At 43.3% G+C, this 15,000-nt stretch overlaps 2 protein-coding genes and 2 long non-coding RNA genes across 7 annotated transcripts in view; 2 read left to right on the top strand and 2 right to left on the bottom strand.

Annotated features, from left to right (window-relative positions):
• Nucleotides 1-532, top strand: part of LOC146314918 (DNA-binding protein inhibitor ID-2-like) — a gene marked incomplete at its 3' end in the record, with an annotated part of 3,526 nt that extends 2,994 nt beyond the window's left edge. The window contains exon 2 of the mRNA XM_084737118.1: nucleotides 36-532. Within this exon, the coding sequence (XP_084593244.1) occupies nucleotides 137-532 (396 nt within the window). The remainder of the gene's footprint in view (nucleotides 1-35) is intronic.
• Nucleotides 533-558: 26 nt separating this feature from the next.
• LOC146314919 (uncharacterized) lies at nucleotides 559-1,589 on the top strand. Its single transcript, XR_014771891.1, has 3 exons — nucleotides 559-693; nucleotides 1,157-1,195; nucleotides 1,562-1,589. It is a non-coding gene; the product is annotated as an uncharacterized LOC146314919 (long non-coding RNA).
• Nucleotides 1,590-4,067: 2,478 nt separating this feature from the next.
• LOC146314920 (uncharacterized) lies at nucleotides 4,068-4,740 on the bottom strand. The gene is made up of 3 exons (XR_014771890.1): nucleotides 4,489-4,740; nucleotides 4,413-4,431; nucleotides 4,068-4,355 (listed from the first exon to the last, which is right to left on the bottom strand). It is a non-coding gene; the product is annotated as an uncharacterized LOC146314920 (long non-coding RNA).
• A 541-nt stretch (nucleotides 4,741-5,281) lies between these two features.
• Nucleotides 5,282-15,000, bottom strand: part of kidins220b (kinase D-interacting substrate 220b) — a 23,264-nt gene continuing 13,545 nt past the window's right edge. The window contains exons 23-30 of one of the 4 annotated variants that reach the window (XM_084736763.1): nucleotides 14,993-15,000; nucleotides 14,146-14,381; nucleotides 12,669-12,791; nucleotides 10,820-10,849; nucleotides 8,229-8,366; nucleotides 8,050-8,148; nucleotides 7,031-7,261; nucleotides 5,282-6,925 (exon numbers count right to left, since the gene is read on the bottom strand). The exon at nucleotides 14,993-15,000 is cut by the window's right edge and continues 171 nt beyond it. In XM_084736763.1, the coding sequence (XP_084592889.1) occupies nucleotides 5,738-6,925; nucleotides 7,031-7,261; nucleotides 8,050-8,148; nucleotides 8,229-8,366; nucleotides 10,820-10,849; nucleotides 12,669-12,791; nucleotides 14,146-14,381; nucleotides 14,993-15,000 (2,053 nt within the window). In that variant the 3' untranslated portion in view covers nucleotides 5,282-5,737. The remainder of the gene's footprint in view (nucleotides 6,926-7,030; nucleotides 7,262-8,049; nucleotides 8,149-8,228; nucleotides 8,367-10,819; nucleotides 10,850-12,668; nucleotides 12,792-14,145; nucleotides 14,382-14,992) is intronic. The other 3 variants (XM_084736765.1, XM_084736764.1, XM_084736766.1) reach the window with 3 other exon arrangements.

Here is a 15,000-nt window from a genome sequence, read left to right on the forward strand (position 1 = left end):
GTGATCGGATCCTAAATGTTTGACTGATCCTCCAGGTGGAGTCTCCCTCTGCTGGTCCATCAGTGTCCTGCTCCTGTCCTGTGTCCCTGCTGCTGTCTCTGTCCTCTGATGTGAAGCTCAGCGTCCAGCAGGAGACATGAGAGCTATCAGCCCGCTGCTGTCAGACAGGATGAGGACGAGGAGGAGGAGGAGCTGTCCTCTGAGGAAGAGTCCAGAGGACAAGCTGCAGGTCTTGGTCCTGCTGCAGGACATGAGCCTGTGTTACCGTCTCCTGCGTCAGCTGGTCCCAGGTCTGCCGTCTGGACGGACGGTCAGCAGGATGGAGATCCTGCAGAACACCATCAACTACATCCTGGACCTGCGGACACAGCTGGACGGAGACCGCGAAGAGGACGGAGGCTGCAAGGAGGACGGGGACCACGAGGAGGACGGGGACCACGAGGAGGACGGAGGCCGCGAGGAGGACGGGGACCGCGAGGAGGACGGGGACCGCGAGGAGGACAGAGACCGCGAGGAGGACGGGGACCGTGAGGAGGACAGAGACCGCGAGGAGGACGGAGGCCGCGAGGAGGACAGAGGCCGCGAGGAGGACGGAGGCCGCGAGGAGGACAGAGGCCGCGAGGAGGACGGGGACAATGAGGAGACGCTCCACAGAAACCAAACAGAGCTGCAGGACCAACACACAGACACCAGGTAAATCAACTGCTTATTGATCAAATATTGATTAACTGATCAGTTCTGTGTTGATGGACCGTCCACTGCCTGGGACAGGAAGTCCATGTCTGTCTTATAAATGTGGACCCTGACTGAGTTAGAAAGAATGATGAGTTTCAGAAGTTTGATCTTTCAGCTGCTGTTTGTCTCATGACAGAATTTAAAATAAAAAAAAGTTTATTCCTCCAGAATAAATGAGAACGTTCCTTCATCAGCTGAGAGACTCGTCAGTTCCACAGTTCTGCTGAACACAGAGCAGAAAACAGGCGTTCTGTAGAGACGTTCTTAAAGTTCCTCCATGATTTTCAGACTTTTGAAACGCGTTAAGTTGTTCTGTAAAAGTCTTGTGATGTTCTACATCAGAACAATGAATGAAAAGGAAAGGATCATGTTTGACCTTTGACCTCACCACTCTTCTTCTCTTCTTGTCTCTGTGGTCCAGAGACGTCCCCGAGACAGAGTCTGAGGTCCAGGAGAGACGGTGAGAACACACACACACACACACACACACACACACACACACACACACACACACACACACACACACACAGTTACCGGATTTAAGGCTGCAGCTAACGATTATTTTCATTATTGATTCCTCTGTTGATTATCAATCTTGATGGATTGATCAGTACGTCCATGAGCTCCACCTGTTTTCATGTTTGGACGTATTTTTCAAATCTTTGCCGTAACAATCATCATCATGAGTTAAGAAGTGGTGCTCTTGTTTTGTTCAGCTATCAATATTAAATCGATCAATTGCTGCAGCTGTTGCTACGGCAACAACTGCAGCAGAATAAACAGCTGAGAGTCGAATTTTATTCACTTTTTCACTTTTCTTCTGCAGGAAACAAGAAGACGACTGAACACTGACTCTGTCCTCGTCTTCTCCTGCTCTGTGAGACGTTCGCTGACTCTGTCCTCATCTTCTCCTGCTCTGTGAGACGTTCGCTGACTCTGTTCTCGTCTCCTCCTCTGTGAGACGTTCACTGACTCTGTCCTCATCTTCTCCTGCTCTGTGAGACGTTCACTGACTCTGTCGTCTTCTCCTGCTCTGTGAGACGTTCACTGACTCTGTCGTCTTCTCCTGCTCTGTGAGACGTTCACTGACTCTGTTCTCGTCTCCTCCTCTGTGAGACATTCACTGACTCTGTCCTCATCTTCTCCTGCTCTGTGAGACGTTCGCTGACTCTGTCCTCGTCTTCTCCTGCTCTGTGAGACGTTCGCTGACTCTGTCCTCGTCTTCTCATGCTCTGTGAGACGTTCGCTGACTCTGTCCTCTTCTCCTGCTCTGTGAGACGTTCGCTGACTCTGTCCTCGTCTCCTCCTCTGTGAGACGTTCACTGACTCTGTCCTCGTCTTCTCCTCCTCTGTGAGACGTTCACTGACTCTGTCCTCGTCTTCTCCTGCTCTGTGAGACGTTCGCTGACTCTGTCGTCTTCTCCTGCTCTGTGAGACGTTCGCTGACTCTGTCCTCGTCTCCTGCTCTGTGAGACGTTCGCTGACTCTGTCCTCGTCTTCTCCTGCTCTGTGTGACGTTCACTGACTCTGTCCTCATCTTCTCCTGCTCTGTGAGACGTTCACTGACTCTTTCGTCTTCTCCTGCTCTGTGAGACGTTCACTGACTCTGATGTCCTCTGACCTTTCTGTCTGATCTGGACGTGGACAGCAGCAGGTCAGGATGATGTTGGACAGACTTTCTCTTTTTCAGGACATTACAGAAAACAATAACACTTGTGACTTTTATTTTGACAAGACCAAGTGTTTGAAGCTTCCTCTTCGTGGGACGACGTGAGAAATCAGAATCTGTGACAAAATAAAACGGGGAAACTGTTTCCTGTCTGATGTTGATGCTTGTTTTTATTTTATTTTGAAAATCTTCTATAAAGTGTAATTTTGTGCAGATAAATGTATAAAACTTTATTTTTGATTAATTTTCTAAAGTAATTTAATATTATTGGATGTTTTTTGTTGATTCAGCACATAATAACTAATAATAATTCATAACTTACATCAGTGTTTCCCAAACTTTTTTCTGGGACTCAGGTTTCTAAAACGACGAATCGTCGTGATCCGATTCACAACAGGAAGGATGAATTATTAATAAACGCTTAAACGAAGGTCAGATCAACAGATCAACAGATCAATAGATCAACAGATCAATAGATCAACAGATCAATAGATCAAACAGTGAGTCTGCAGTCAGACTTTTTCTTTCTCTCAGTGTTTGATGAAACACCTGAAACCAGCAGAATGATGTTCAGGTGCTTCAGTCTGTCTCTCTGTCCTCTCAGGAGTCAGTCCTCGTATTTGTGGCGTCCTTCATGTCGGTGTTTGTTTCTTATGATCACTGGTCGTCCTTCATGGACGCTCACAGCTGTTTTTATGATCAGACTGTTGTACAATAACTTAATATTTCTGATCATTTGTTTCGACTGCAGGACGTCTGAGATTAAATACCTGCTTCATAAATCAAACACCTTCACTTCAGACTGGGATCAAACTAAATAATAAACAGAGTAAAGATGTAGTTTAATTACTTTTCATTGTGGAAAAGTCTGATTCTGAGTCAAACACAAACGTCTGGATTCTTTCATCTCTTTTAAAGAGTTTTCTTCAGACTTTAAATCCTCCTGTTGAGTCTCAGACTGTGATCAGTGTCGCCTCCTGGTGGTGAAACTTTTTCACTTCACTAAATGTCAAAGTTGTAAAAGCTGAGTTGTGATTGGATGAACTCAGACTGTAATTAAATGATCCGATTAAAAAAAGTCAGAGAGCATCAACATTTAACATCCAGATTTTATTTCTTTCAGTTCAAACAGCAGGTTGAGTTCAGCTGCAGAGACGAGACACGAACACCACGTTACTCATCATGACACAACACTGATTTACACTTCATTTAAAATGAATCTCTCATTTATTCTTGTTGAATTAAAAGCTGCAAACATTAAATTTACAACAGTTTATTTTGAGCTATTGATTTATCTGCTGTTTATCTTCCCAATCAATTAATAATTTATCTGTAAAATATAAAACTGAAAAGCATTTTCCAGGTTCACATCTTGTTTTGTCCAACTGACGGTTCAAAACATCAGAATATTCACTTAACTGTCAAATAAAACTGAGACAAACTGCAAATTCTCACGTTTGAGAACCTGAAACAATTCAATCAATTATCAAAATAAGTGCTGATTGATTTTATTCTGAGTCATTAATTGATGAGTCGACCCAAACTTCAGAATAAAAGCCTCCAGTTGTCAGAATCAGAGTTTGTTCGACTCACTTTAAATAAAATAACTTTAAACACAAACACAGAGAATTCATGAAAATAATACTGATCAACGTCTCACACTGAACTTATTGAACGTTTCACTTTTTCACTGATCAAATGTTCTTTTACAAAAAGAAAAGAAACAAAATCAAACAAAAACTAAAATAAGATTCATGACGTTAATATTCACTTTTCTGTTTGTTTCATGTTGATTGATAAAAATCTATAAAAGTCAAAGTCAATAAAAACATTTAAAACAAAATGAGTCAGTGAGAAGAAAAACGTGAACGCAGCAGATTTTTTCCTCCTCAAATAAACAGTCGGTGTTAGAAAGTCAGAACATCACAGAACCTCCAGAACATCACAGAACCTCCAGAACACCACAGAACCTCCAGAACATCACAGAACCTCCAGAACACCACAGAACCTCCAGAACATCACAGAACCTCCAGAACACCACAGAACCTCCAGAACACCACAGAACCTCCAGAACACCACAGAACCTCCAGAACATCACAGAGAGACGTCTGTCTGAGGAACACAGTGAGTTTCTGTTGGAGACACTGAAACATTTTTATAAGAAATCCTCTAGAAACGTTAAAGAAGTGGAACTTTTTCAGAGTCACGAGGAACATTCACAGCCAGGGAACACAAACTCTAATTTTATCCTAAATAAAGACCCAGAATCCTCTCTGATCATCTCATCTGATGTTTTAGTTTGTGCAGTAAAATATCATTAATATGTTTGTGTTTGTAGGTTTTTTTGAATTTTGATTGATGTCTTTTGATCAGTGACTGCAGAGAACAGATGTTTTCATTGAAACAGACTGACGTGGTGAAACGTTCAAAACACCAAACAGTTAAAATGACACAAATATTCGGTGACACGTTGAATCTCATTATTAAAGATAAAGTTTCTCTGCAGTCTCACAGCTGTTTCCATGACGACATTAGAGACGCCACAAATCAGAGCGTTGGTTTCTAAACATGAAATGTTTCATTTTCAGTCTCATTTAAACGTGATATTTTCTCTGTTTGGAACCAAAGTTCTTCATAAACATCAGATGTTCTCTCTGTTGACGCTCCTTCAGTCTGACTGAAGTCTGACTTGTTCCACGGCCCGACAACTTTTATTTTTCAATCATGTTACTGATATTAAACAAATAATAATGAGACAAATAACTTCTGGAGGTGACGAGTCACAACACCAACAACAACAACAACACCAACAACAACAACTACAACAACAACAACATGCAGCAGCTTCTAGTGTCAATTAAAACTTAACTTTAAACTACTAAACTTCATCTACTGACTACAGCTGAGAGCATGCAGCAACACAACCACTGAACTACTGATCAATAATCAATAATCAACTGATATGCAGCTGATAAGTACAGGAGTCCACCAGCAGCCACTCTTCACTTCCTAAACTCGTCAGACTCGTTAACGACACAACACTTTGTTTTAAATCCAGAATGTTTCAAATTTAGACAAACGTTTTCATGACTCATCAGATGTTTTCGTGACTCATCAGATATTTTCATGACTCGACAAATCCTTGTAACAACTCGCCAGATGTTTCAACGACTTGACTAAACGTTCTAATGACTCGTCATATTTTGCAGCTCGTAGTTTGAGCAGATTTCGGACGAGTTGTGACTTAAAAGCTTCTGATTGGTTGAGGAGGTTGAAAGGCGGCTCCTGGTTGGACACTCAGTGCTCTCTTTATCTCCATGTGTCACGATGATGTCACAGGATGCTCTCTCGCTCTTCGCCAAAGGTGACGGTGTCGGAGGACACGGTGCAGATCTCCGGCGGGTCTCCGGGCTTCAGGCCTCTCTTCAGGTGGACGACTCGGACGTTCTCGTTGTTCGGGCCGGGCCTGGTGGCGGTGGAAGTGGCGGTGGAGCTTGGGGACATGATGACGTCACTGGAGGAGGATGAGGACGAGGTGGCGTTGGAGGAGGAGGTGGAGCCCTCTGGTGGCTGGCGGGGCCGGTTGGCCTGCTGGGCGTTGGTGTTGTTGTTGAGTGTCACGTTGCTCGGCGTGCGGTTCAGGTTGAAGCTCTTGGACGATGGCCAGCTCTCCTCGGGGCTGCTGGCGAGCAGACTGCACTGGTCCTCTGAGCAGATCGACATGCGGGCGACGGTCGGGTCCTGCAGGCCGCTGAGGCTGCTGGGAAGTCCTCGCTTCCTGGCCAGGCTCTCCTCATCCAGCTCGATCAGGTTGGCCCGCTCCAGCTGCGACAGGTCCGCCTCCTCGTCCTGCAGCGAGTGGTTCGGCGAACTCTCGTTGGACCGCACGCCCGAGTCCGACGAGTCCTTCTTGTCCAACATGGCGTCTGACAGGTAGTCCTTCCCCTTCAGCGCCAGCGAGCCGCCGGGCAGTTTGGGATCGACCGCCTTCTTGCCATCTTTGAGCAGCGGAGCGTTATCGGACTCTTCGGACTCCTCGTCATCGCTGGTCAGCTTCTGGTAGCGCAGACCGCCGCCCGCCTTCAGCTTCAGGTCTGCGGCGCCCTGGAACAGCCCGCCTCTTTCTGCTGACGTCTTACGTGTCAGCAGGGACTTGGAAGATCCGTGGTCGCCCTTCTCATCCTCCTCGGTGATCGGGTCCAGGCCGTCACCGTTGGAGGCGAAGTCGGGGTTGTCTGCCGCCGGTTTGCCACCACTCCTCTTGTTGAAGGACTTGCGTCCGTCCTGCTCACTGCTGTCTTTGCTCTTGTCCTCTGATGATGATGTCATGAACTGTCCCGGCTGCGGCTGGACAGGCCTCTCTCCCCCGCCGCCGCCCATCTCCAGCTGAGCCATCTGGGCGATGTACTCCTGGTAGGCGTTGCGGTACTCAGCCTGCTGTTTGTCCGTCAGCTTGCCAATGTCATTGGACGACTCCTGCGAGTTCAGACTGGTCATACTGGCGGTTCTGTGAGCGCCACCCTGAGGACAGACAGAGGACAGAACGACAGTTTGTCTCCGGTGTCACAGAAGGAACCTTCTGACTTTCTAATCACAACATGAACACTGAGTGCTTTGGTGTTTTACCATCCACTGCATGTTTCCGTGTCGCGTCGGATCATCCAGTCCCACGGTGCTCAGCTCCTCGAAGCTCAGGTTGAAGCTGTACATCGGTGAGGTGTCCGTGTTGCCGGCGCCGGCGTGGGGCGGGGCCACCGCTCGCCTTCCCGCCTCACTGTGACCGCCCACGACGCTGCCTTGCTCGCTGGCAGCTTCCTCGTGCAGCACCTGGCTCTCTATATGACGCATGTCCAGAACCTGCAGACAGACGGAGGAGACGAGTTCAGTGTCAGAGTCTGATTTTATCTAAAGTCAGGAGTCTAAAATAAAACCTGGATATTTGTTTTTACAAATATTACGCATCTTTTCTTTCAGTCATTTAAACTGAATATGGACTGGTCTGTAGGACAACCTAGCCAACTTCAACCCAAGCTAACTAAGTTTAGCTAGCTAACTGCGCTGCATAGATCTGGTGTTCAAAAATGTCAACAGATGAATTGATAAAGAAAATTTAAAAAGTCTTGAAAAATAGATCCAAATATTGGTGCAAACATGTGGAGCACATGAGGGAAAAAAGTCTGAATTCTCTGGATGTGCAGATATTTAGTGTTTTAGCTGGTTCTGATGCTAACAGCTTCATGCTAACATTCTTCATGCTAACATGCTTCATGCTAACATGCTCCATGCTTCATGCTAACATGCTTCATGCTAACATGCTCCATGCTAACATGCTCCATGCTAACATGCTTCATGCTAACATGCTCCATGCTAACATTCTTCTTGCTAACATGCTCCATGCTAACATGCTTCATGCTAACATGCTCCATGCTAACATGCTTCATGCTCCATGCTAACATGCTTCATGCTAACATTCTTCATGCTAACATGCTTCATGCTGACATGCTTCATGCTAACATGCTTCATGCTAACATGCTTCATGCCAACATGCTCCATGCCAACATGCTTCATGCTAACATTCTTCATGCTAACATGCTTCATGCTAACATGCTCCATGCTAACATGCTTCATGCGTTCTGTGGACTGACCGTGGCTCTGAACAGCTGCCAGTCTCCAAAGTTCATGTTCATCTCCTTCTTCAACTCGTCGATGTTACACTGAGACAGAACTCTGCCGTTAACGTTCGCCTGAAACGAGATGCAGAGAATCGTTAAAACTCGCCTCGTCTCATTTCGTCACTTCCTGCCTGTCACGGGTGGCCGCTCACCTTCCTGATGGTGGCGCTGTACTGTCCCATCATGCTCTGGTTGATGCCTTCGATCTGACGCACGCGCTCACAGACGGCCTCCGTCGTCATGGAGCTGAGCAGGATGGCGGGAGCGCCCGACACCACGGAGGCCGAACCCTGAACACAAACACACACAGGTTTGATTCCAGGAAACACAAGAAGCTTCAAGCTTTAATGTTTAAAATGTAGTTTCAAACGTTTCAGCTGAAACCAACAGCAGGCTGAACTTTATTAGTGATGTTTCCACTCTACAGTCAGTCCTAAAACTAAACTTAGTATCAACTCCTGCAAAACATTTTACACACTTAAAGACACACAAATTCTTCCCAGAATCCTCTCTGTTGGAGTCTGAAACTGAACTGTGTTCAAACAGGAAATCACACCGCAAAATAATATTAATAATGTATATTCATCATTTATTTTCTGTTTCCAAGGCTTCTTATGAAAATGTAACTACAACTAATGAATATTTTCATAGTTGATTACATTTTTTTATTTATCAATTAATTTATTAGTTGTTTCGTCTTAAAATGAAAATGTCAGAAAATGTTGATCATTTCATTTAAAAATTATTTCTTCTTCTGTTTTTTTTTTTTTTTGATGATCTTGAAAATCAGGTGCAGACGTGGAGCACACAGACGCTCCACAACTTTTTATTATTATTATTATTCATTAATTGATTAATAATTTTGTGTTAGTGGAAAATTATTGCCAGGTTGATCAATGGTTGAAAAATATGTCCAAACATGTTTTTATATTTGGATCTATTTTTCAATTGATGAGATTGTGACAGGATTCATTTTTCACTTTTTTTTTTTTTTTTTGACATTTTATGGACCAAACAACTATTTATTAATTAATCAGGAAAGTCATCACCAGTTAATTAATTCAATCTTCCTTCAAATCTTCTTTAAACTAAATTTAGACTTTTGGATGAAACAATGGTAACTAGAATAATACTAATAATATTACAGTCATTTCTTCTTTATCTACACCTGTGCAGAAATATCAGTTATAAACATGATGAATAGACATTAAACAGTCTGGAACAATTCAGCACAGCATCAATTTTAAAATTTGTATTTTCTGAATAAATCTGCAAACTTCTTGAACTTAAGATGATATTTGATTTAGAAAACAAATCCAACTGGTGCAATGATGAACATATTTTGTTAAAGGGTAAAAGAAAAAGAATGAAAATGATTAAAACGTTTATATTTCTCACAGTAAGGTCATGACTTAATAATAATAATAATAATAATAATAATAATAATAATAATAATAATAATAATAATATGCAGGACTGAGCAGTCAGAGTTTTTGTGACTGTGATTTTTACAGTGTGGAGGCGGGGACAAGGTGGGACACCTGTGTGATGGGGAGGGGAGTGGAGGGGCGGCAGGTGAGAGGAGGTCAAAGGTCAAACCAGAAGTCTTCATTCTGAGCAGATCAAACATGTCCTACTCTACTGAGGCTACAGGCTAGGACAGGCAGGGTGCATGCTGGGAGTTGTAGTAGGCAGAGCAGTTCAGACGGAGTTAGGCTGCAGTCCAACAGTCTGTTTGTTTAGGACGGACTGAGTAACAGAGTGAAATGTCCAGCAGGGAGGACATACTGCCGTCCAACGATCCTCGAGGCAGCAGCATTTAAAGCAACACACCGTTCAACCGTTCAGATGTCATGTAAACACAGAGAATCTGACAAAACTACAGATCTGATGACACGTTAGCTACTGTGAGACACCAGCTAACGTTAGCATTCAGCATGATTTACATGATACAACAAACAAGATGTAAATTAATTCAGAAAAATATCAATGCATATCTTGGAAACATTGATTTAAGCCTCGGAGTGAAACACACCAGATGTGATAAAGCTAACATAGGCTAATGTTAGCATTAGCTGTCCTACTGTCTCTGGTTCAGTCAGTGACGTTCTGTCACGTTCTGCTCACTAGAACACAGATTTCTGTGTCGTGTTCTTTCAGACTGCAGCAACACTAAAGTGGTACGAGTCTGAGGAGGAAAAATGTTATTTTGTTCTAAGCTAAATACTGCTAACACTGGTTTAGCTGCGTAGCTTACATACAAGAAATGTGTCAGATTCTCTACGTTCATCTGATGTCAGAGTGTGATGTCATAAGAAAATGGTGAAGGACTGACGAGGGACGCAGATCATCATGTGAGTTATTGTTGCCTATTAATCATTTTCCATCCTCTCTTTTGAACGTGTCAGATGTTTTTAATTCAACGTGGCTGAAACTGGAGACTTTTGTTGTGTTCAGTAGATTTGTAGTTCACTTTTATGACCTTAATGTTTATTTATTTCAGTTCCAGCCTCAGTGATGAAGAAGAAGATTTCCTACATCCTGCTTCAAACTACACGGTGAATCTAACTCATGTCTTTTCCTAATTCCTGATGAGTTCTCATCTTTAATTGTACATCGTTCTTTGATCTCCTTACGTTTTCCAGAAAAGTTGTGGGAAAGTTTTCAGGAAGACTATTTGACTGCAGCCTGATGTCTGAGTGTGAGGGGGGGGGGTGGGGTGAGGCTGGGTAGAGATCAATACCTGCTTTCTTTTCAAAGATGAAACCTTATACTGCAGACAGACAGACAGACAGACAGACAGGTGAGGAATGAAACACCACTGGAGAGAAAACACAGATGAGTGACTGACAGGCAGGACAGAGACTGGAAATGATCACTGACAGGATTTTACTCTGATTTTAGTGTCAGGGCCTCAGAAGAAGAAGAATGCAGCCCCACAAACCACAGAAGAAGAGATGACTGGAGTCCAGCATCATCAACAGCAGAAGAAGAAGTAAGAGACGCAGAAACTAAAAGCCTCAAGGTTTTAAAATTCTTGGAAGACGAAATCGGTGGCTGCACATTCATGCTGAAAAGGACGTTCAAATGATGAGAGACTAATTCAAAATTTGTTTCTTCCAGCTCAAAATTTAATTATGAGGACTTTAAATGACAAAATTTTGTCTTAGTATTAACCTGAAAAATAAGATGGATCACTGAAGTGATATTTAAAGGGAAGAATCGTAAACATTTGATGTTTCAGCTTCTTAAATGTGAATATTTTGCCTTTTTTTCACCAAATGTGACAATAAACTGAATATTTATGGGTTTTAGATATTTGTTTGGACAAAACAAGACAGCTGAAGACGTCGCCTTGGACCCTGAGACAAAACATCAATAAATCTACTGATACACAAAATAACCGATGAGAATAATTTGTTATTTTTTGACTTGGTATGTCATAACTGTGATGCAGTATTAGGGATGTAACCATACTTAACAATCAAGGTAGGATAAAAAAGTTCGCAATATGATATTTATTATGATATTAAAAAACAAAAGAAGTCACACAACAACACAAACACACTAACAGACCAACAACTCCTGAGTTCACTGAGATAAAATCACTGATTTTATGACTGGAGTTTGGTTGGTTTGTACAGAGTGAGATGAAACAGCAGTTTAATAACTACCGTATTTTTCGGACTATAAGTCGCAAATGCATCATGAAGAAGAAAAAAACATAAATAAGTCACACTGGACTATAAGTCGCATTTTTTTGGGAAATTTATTTTAACCGTTGTCCGTGCTCTGATAGAGAGGCGGTTGCGTCGCGTGAAGCCGTAACACCAAGAAGGTCCTCCCGCAAAGTCATTCATATTTGTTGCCTTGGTAACTACCAGGGCGTGGAGACGTACCTGCACCGGTGACAAGCCTCTCCCAGCAGCACGGTGTTCAAGCACCCATCTGTGAACTCGTTCCTCCAGCTGTGGCCATCTTGCTTTTATCTTTCTGTGTTTTCTTCACTGCAGTAAGAGTAAACTCTGCTTTCCACCAGTCCCTCACAAGTTTCTCACTCAGTCCAAACTTTCTTTCTGCTGCTCGTTTACCGTTTTCAGCTGCATGTTTCACTACGTGCAGCTTGTAATCTGCAGAATATGATTTTCTTTTGGGGGTCATTTGTGTTCAGTCTTTCTCAGTTGTCTTTAAGTTAATGTTTAAATTAATTTTCAGTGGTACAGGAGTAGCAGATACCGGTGGTTGTCCTCTCGCTGCTGTAGGTAATGTTTACTCCTGGGTCATGTCGGTCAGCGTGAAATAACATTTAAGAACAGATGAAATTATATATTTTAATTTATACAAGTCACACCTGAGTATAAGTCGCAGGACCAGCCAAACTATGAGAAAAAGTGTGACTTATAGTCCGGAAAATACGGAAATTTATAATAACATAAATAACTCAGCTTTAGTTCTCTGTTCTCTCTTTAATCCACCTGCTTCATGAATACATCAGAGTCAACAGTAAAATAAAAACATCCATATTATCACGTGAAAACAAACACGATGAGCTTTAATCCCTCAGTCACAACATGTTGGTTTGTTTTACTCACAGGTGCAGCTGAGGCGTCCCGACTGAAGGAGGTTTTGGGTGGTGGGCGTGGGTGGAGGTGTGATGGGTAGGAGGAGGCCATGAGTGGGCGTGGCAGCTGGTAAAGGTGATGGGGGAAATATGGCTGAGGGGGGGAGGGGCAGAAAATCAAAATAATGTTGGTGGAGATGATTCAAACAAGAAGGAGGCAACTTAAACAAACAGCAACAGTGATGAGACAGTGAATCAGTGCTGTCACATGACTAAACCACTGAAGTCTCTGTAACCCAACCAGCTACTCTGAGAATCACTTCATCTGACCAGAGTCATTTTAAAGAAGAAAAAAGTCCAATTTCTCTGATTCTTACATGTGAATATTTTCTGGTTTCTGAGGACGTCATCTGTGGGAAACACTGATCAACATTTTATGAACCAAAGAACTGATCAAAAAGATCAATCAGATGACTAATCAAAAGAGTAGGAAGAGAGCTGATTTCTGATCCGGACACAGATCATGATGTCATCATGATGTCATCTTGATGCAGCTACACCTACTTCGAGTCTTTGTGCTAAGCTAGGCTAAACATCTGGTGGAGCCTCAACAGGATTTCATTAATGTTCTCGTTCTAAAATGTTCCTCTGATATTCTTCTTAGCTGTTTGTTCACTTTTCTTTAACAACTGTGGTTTGTTTCTGTGACTTCAAAGACTGAAAATGACAACATTTGATCAATTTGTCAATTAATCCTTAATTATGAACTTGTTAACAGTTATTAATTATTTTTAAAATTATCTCTATTTTCAGGCCTTTTCCTCTGCTAACAAATGTTAAAGGCAAAATAAAGTTTGTGGAAATCTTAATAAAGCAAAAACAAATGTTCAGTAAAGGTTTAATAATGATGTAATACTCAATAACACTATAAATGTGTTTATAATGCTGTTATTAACAATTATAAGATGCTCATGAGGCTTTAAATAACATTCTTACGCAGTCTAAGTTTCTTATCAGACCATTTATGAATGTCTCATAATCTAACAATGTTATGATATATTAATGTTAATAAGCATCTTATTAAGGCCTTATTACCTATTGACTAACACTCATTACAAGCACCTTCATATAAAGTGTGAGTAATGATTATTTTCTGATATCAGCTGCTGTGAACTTTGACTCCAGATGAGTTTGATCAAACTTTTGTTGGGACAGAAACAGTCTGAGATCTGATTGGCTGATTGATGATCAGGTGACTAACAGCAGCGATTCAGAGCCAATCAGAGAGGGAGAACAGAGCTCATCTGACAGAACGTGAAATAAATCAAACTGAAGCATAAACACAGGAAACAAACTGAACCAGGTGAGTAGGATGCTGATGACATCACAGCCTTACCTACCATCAGCCAACCACAGGAGTCGATGACACGTCAGGGAAGATATTCTGACTCACCTGTCATCTGTCAGTGAGAGTGACATCATTGGCTGTGGGTGGAGCCTTTACTCACCCTGTTGTAGAAGGGGTGTTGCGGCCCGGCCAGGCCGCTGTAGTAGCTGCTGTGAGGCTGCGGCGAGACCACGCCCGCTGCCGGCGGGTTGAACGGTCCGCTGAAGGAGGCTGACGGCGAGCACGCTGACGACACCTGAGAGTACACTGAGGTGGGGCGGGGCTGGGCCTCCTGCAGGGGGAGGGCTGGGTACGAGACCCCGCCCATATTCATCTGCTCCCGGGCTGCTCGAACATCTGGATCAGAGAGAGAGGCAACATCTGGATCAGAGAGAGAGGCAACATCTGCATCAGAGAGAGAGGCAACATCTGCATCAGAGAGAGAGGCAACATCTGCATCAGAGAGAGAGGCAACATCTGCATCAGAGAGAGAGGCAACATCTGGATCAGAGAGAGGCAACATCTGCATCAGAGAGAGAGGCAACATCTGCATCAGAGAGAGAGGCAACATCTGGATCAGAGAGAGGCAACATCTGGATCAGAGAGAGAGGCAACATCTGGATCAGAGAGAGGGGCAACATCTGGATCAGAGAGAGAGGCAACATCGGGATCAGAGAGGGGAAACATCTGGATCAGAGAGAGAGGCAACATCGGGATCAGAGAGAGAGGAAACATCTGGATCAGAGAGAGAGGCAACATCTGCATCAGAGAGAGAGGAAACATCGGGATCAGAGAGGGGAAACATCTGGATCAGAGAGAGAGGCAACATCTGCATCAGAGAGAGAGGAAACATCTGGATCAGAGAGAGAGGAAACATCTGCATCAGAGAGAGAGGAAACATCTGCATCAGAGAGAGAGGTCTGCAGATCAGAGATGTCCAGATGTGCGGGCTGTAGTTGTGTTATTACCTGCGATG

Source organism: Lutjanus erythropterus, chromosome 15, assembly GCF_056507025.1.
Source record: "Lutjanus erythropterus isolate fLutEry1 chromosome 15, fLutEry1.hap2, whole genome shotgun sequence".
NCBI lineage: Eukaryota > Metazoa > Chordata > Actinopteri > Lutjaniformes > Lutjanidae > Lutjanus > Lutjanus erythropterus.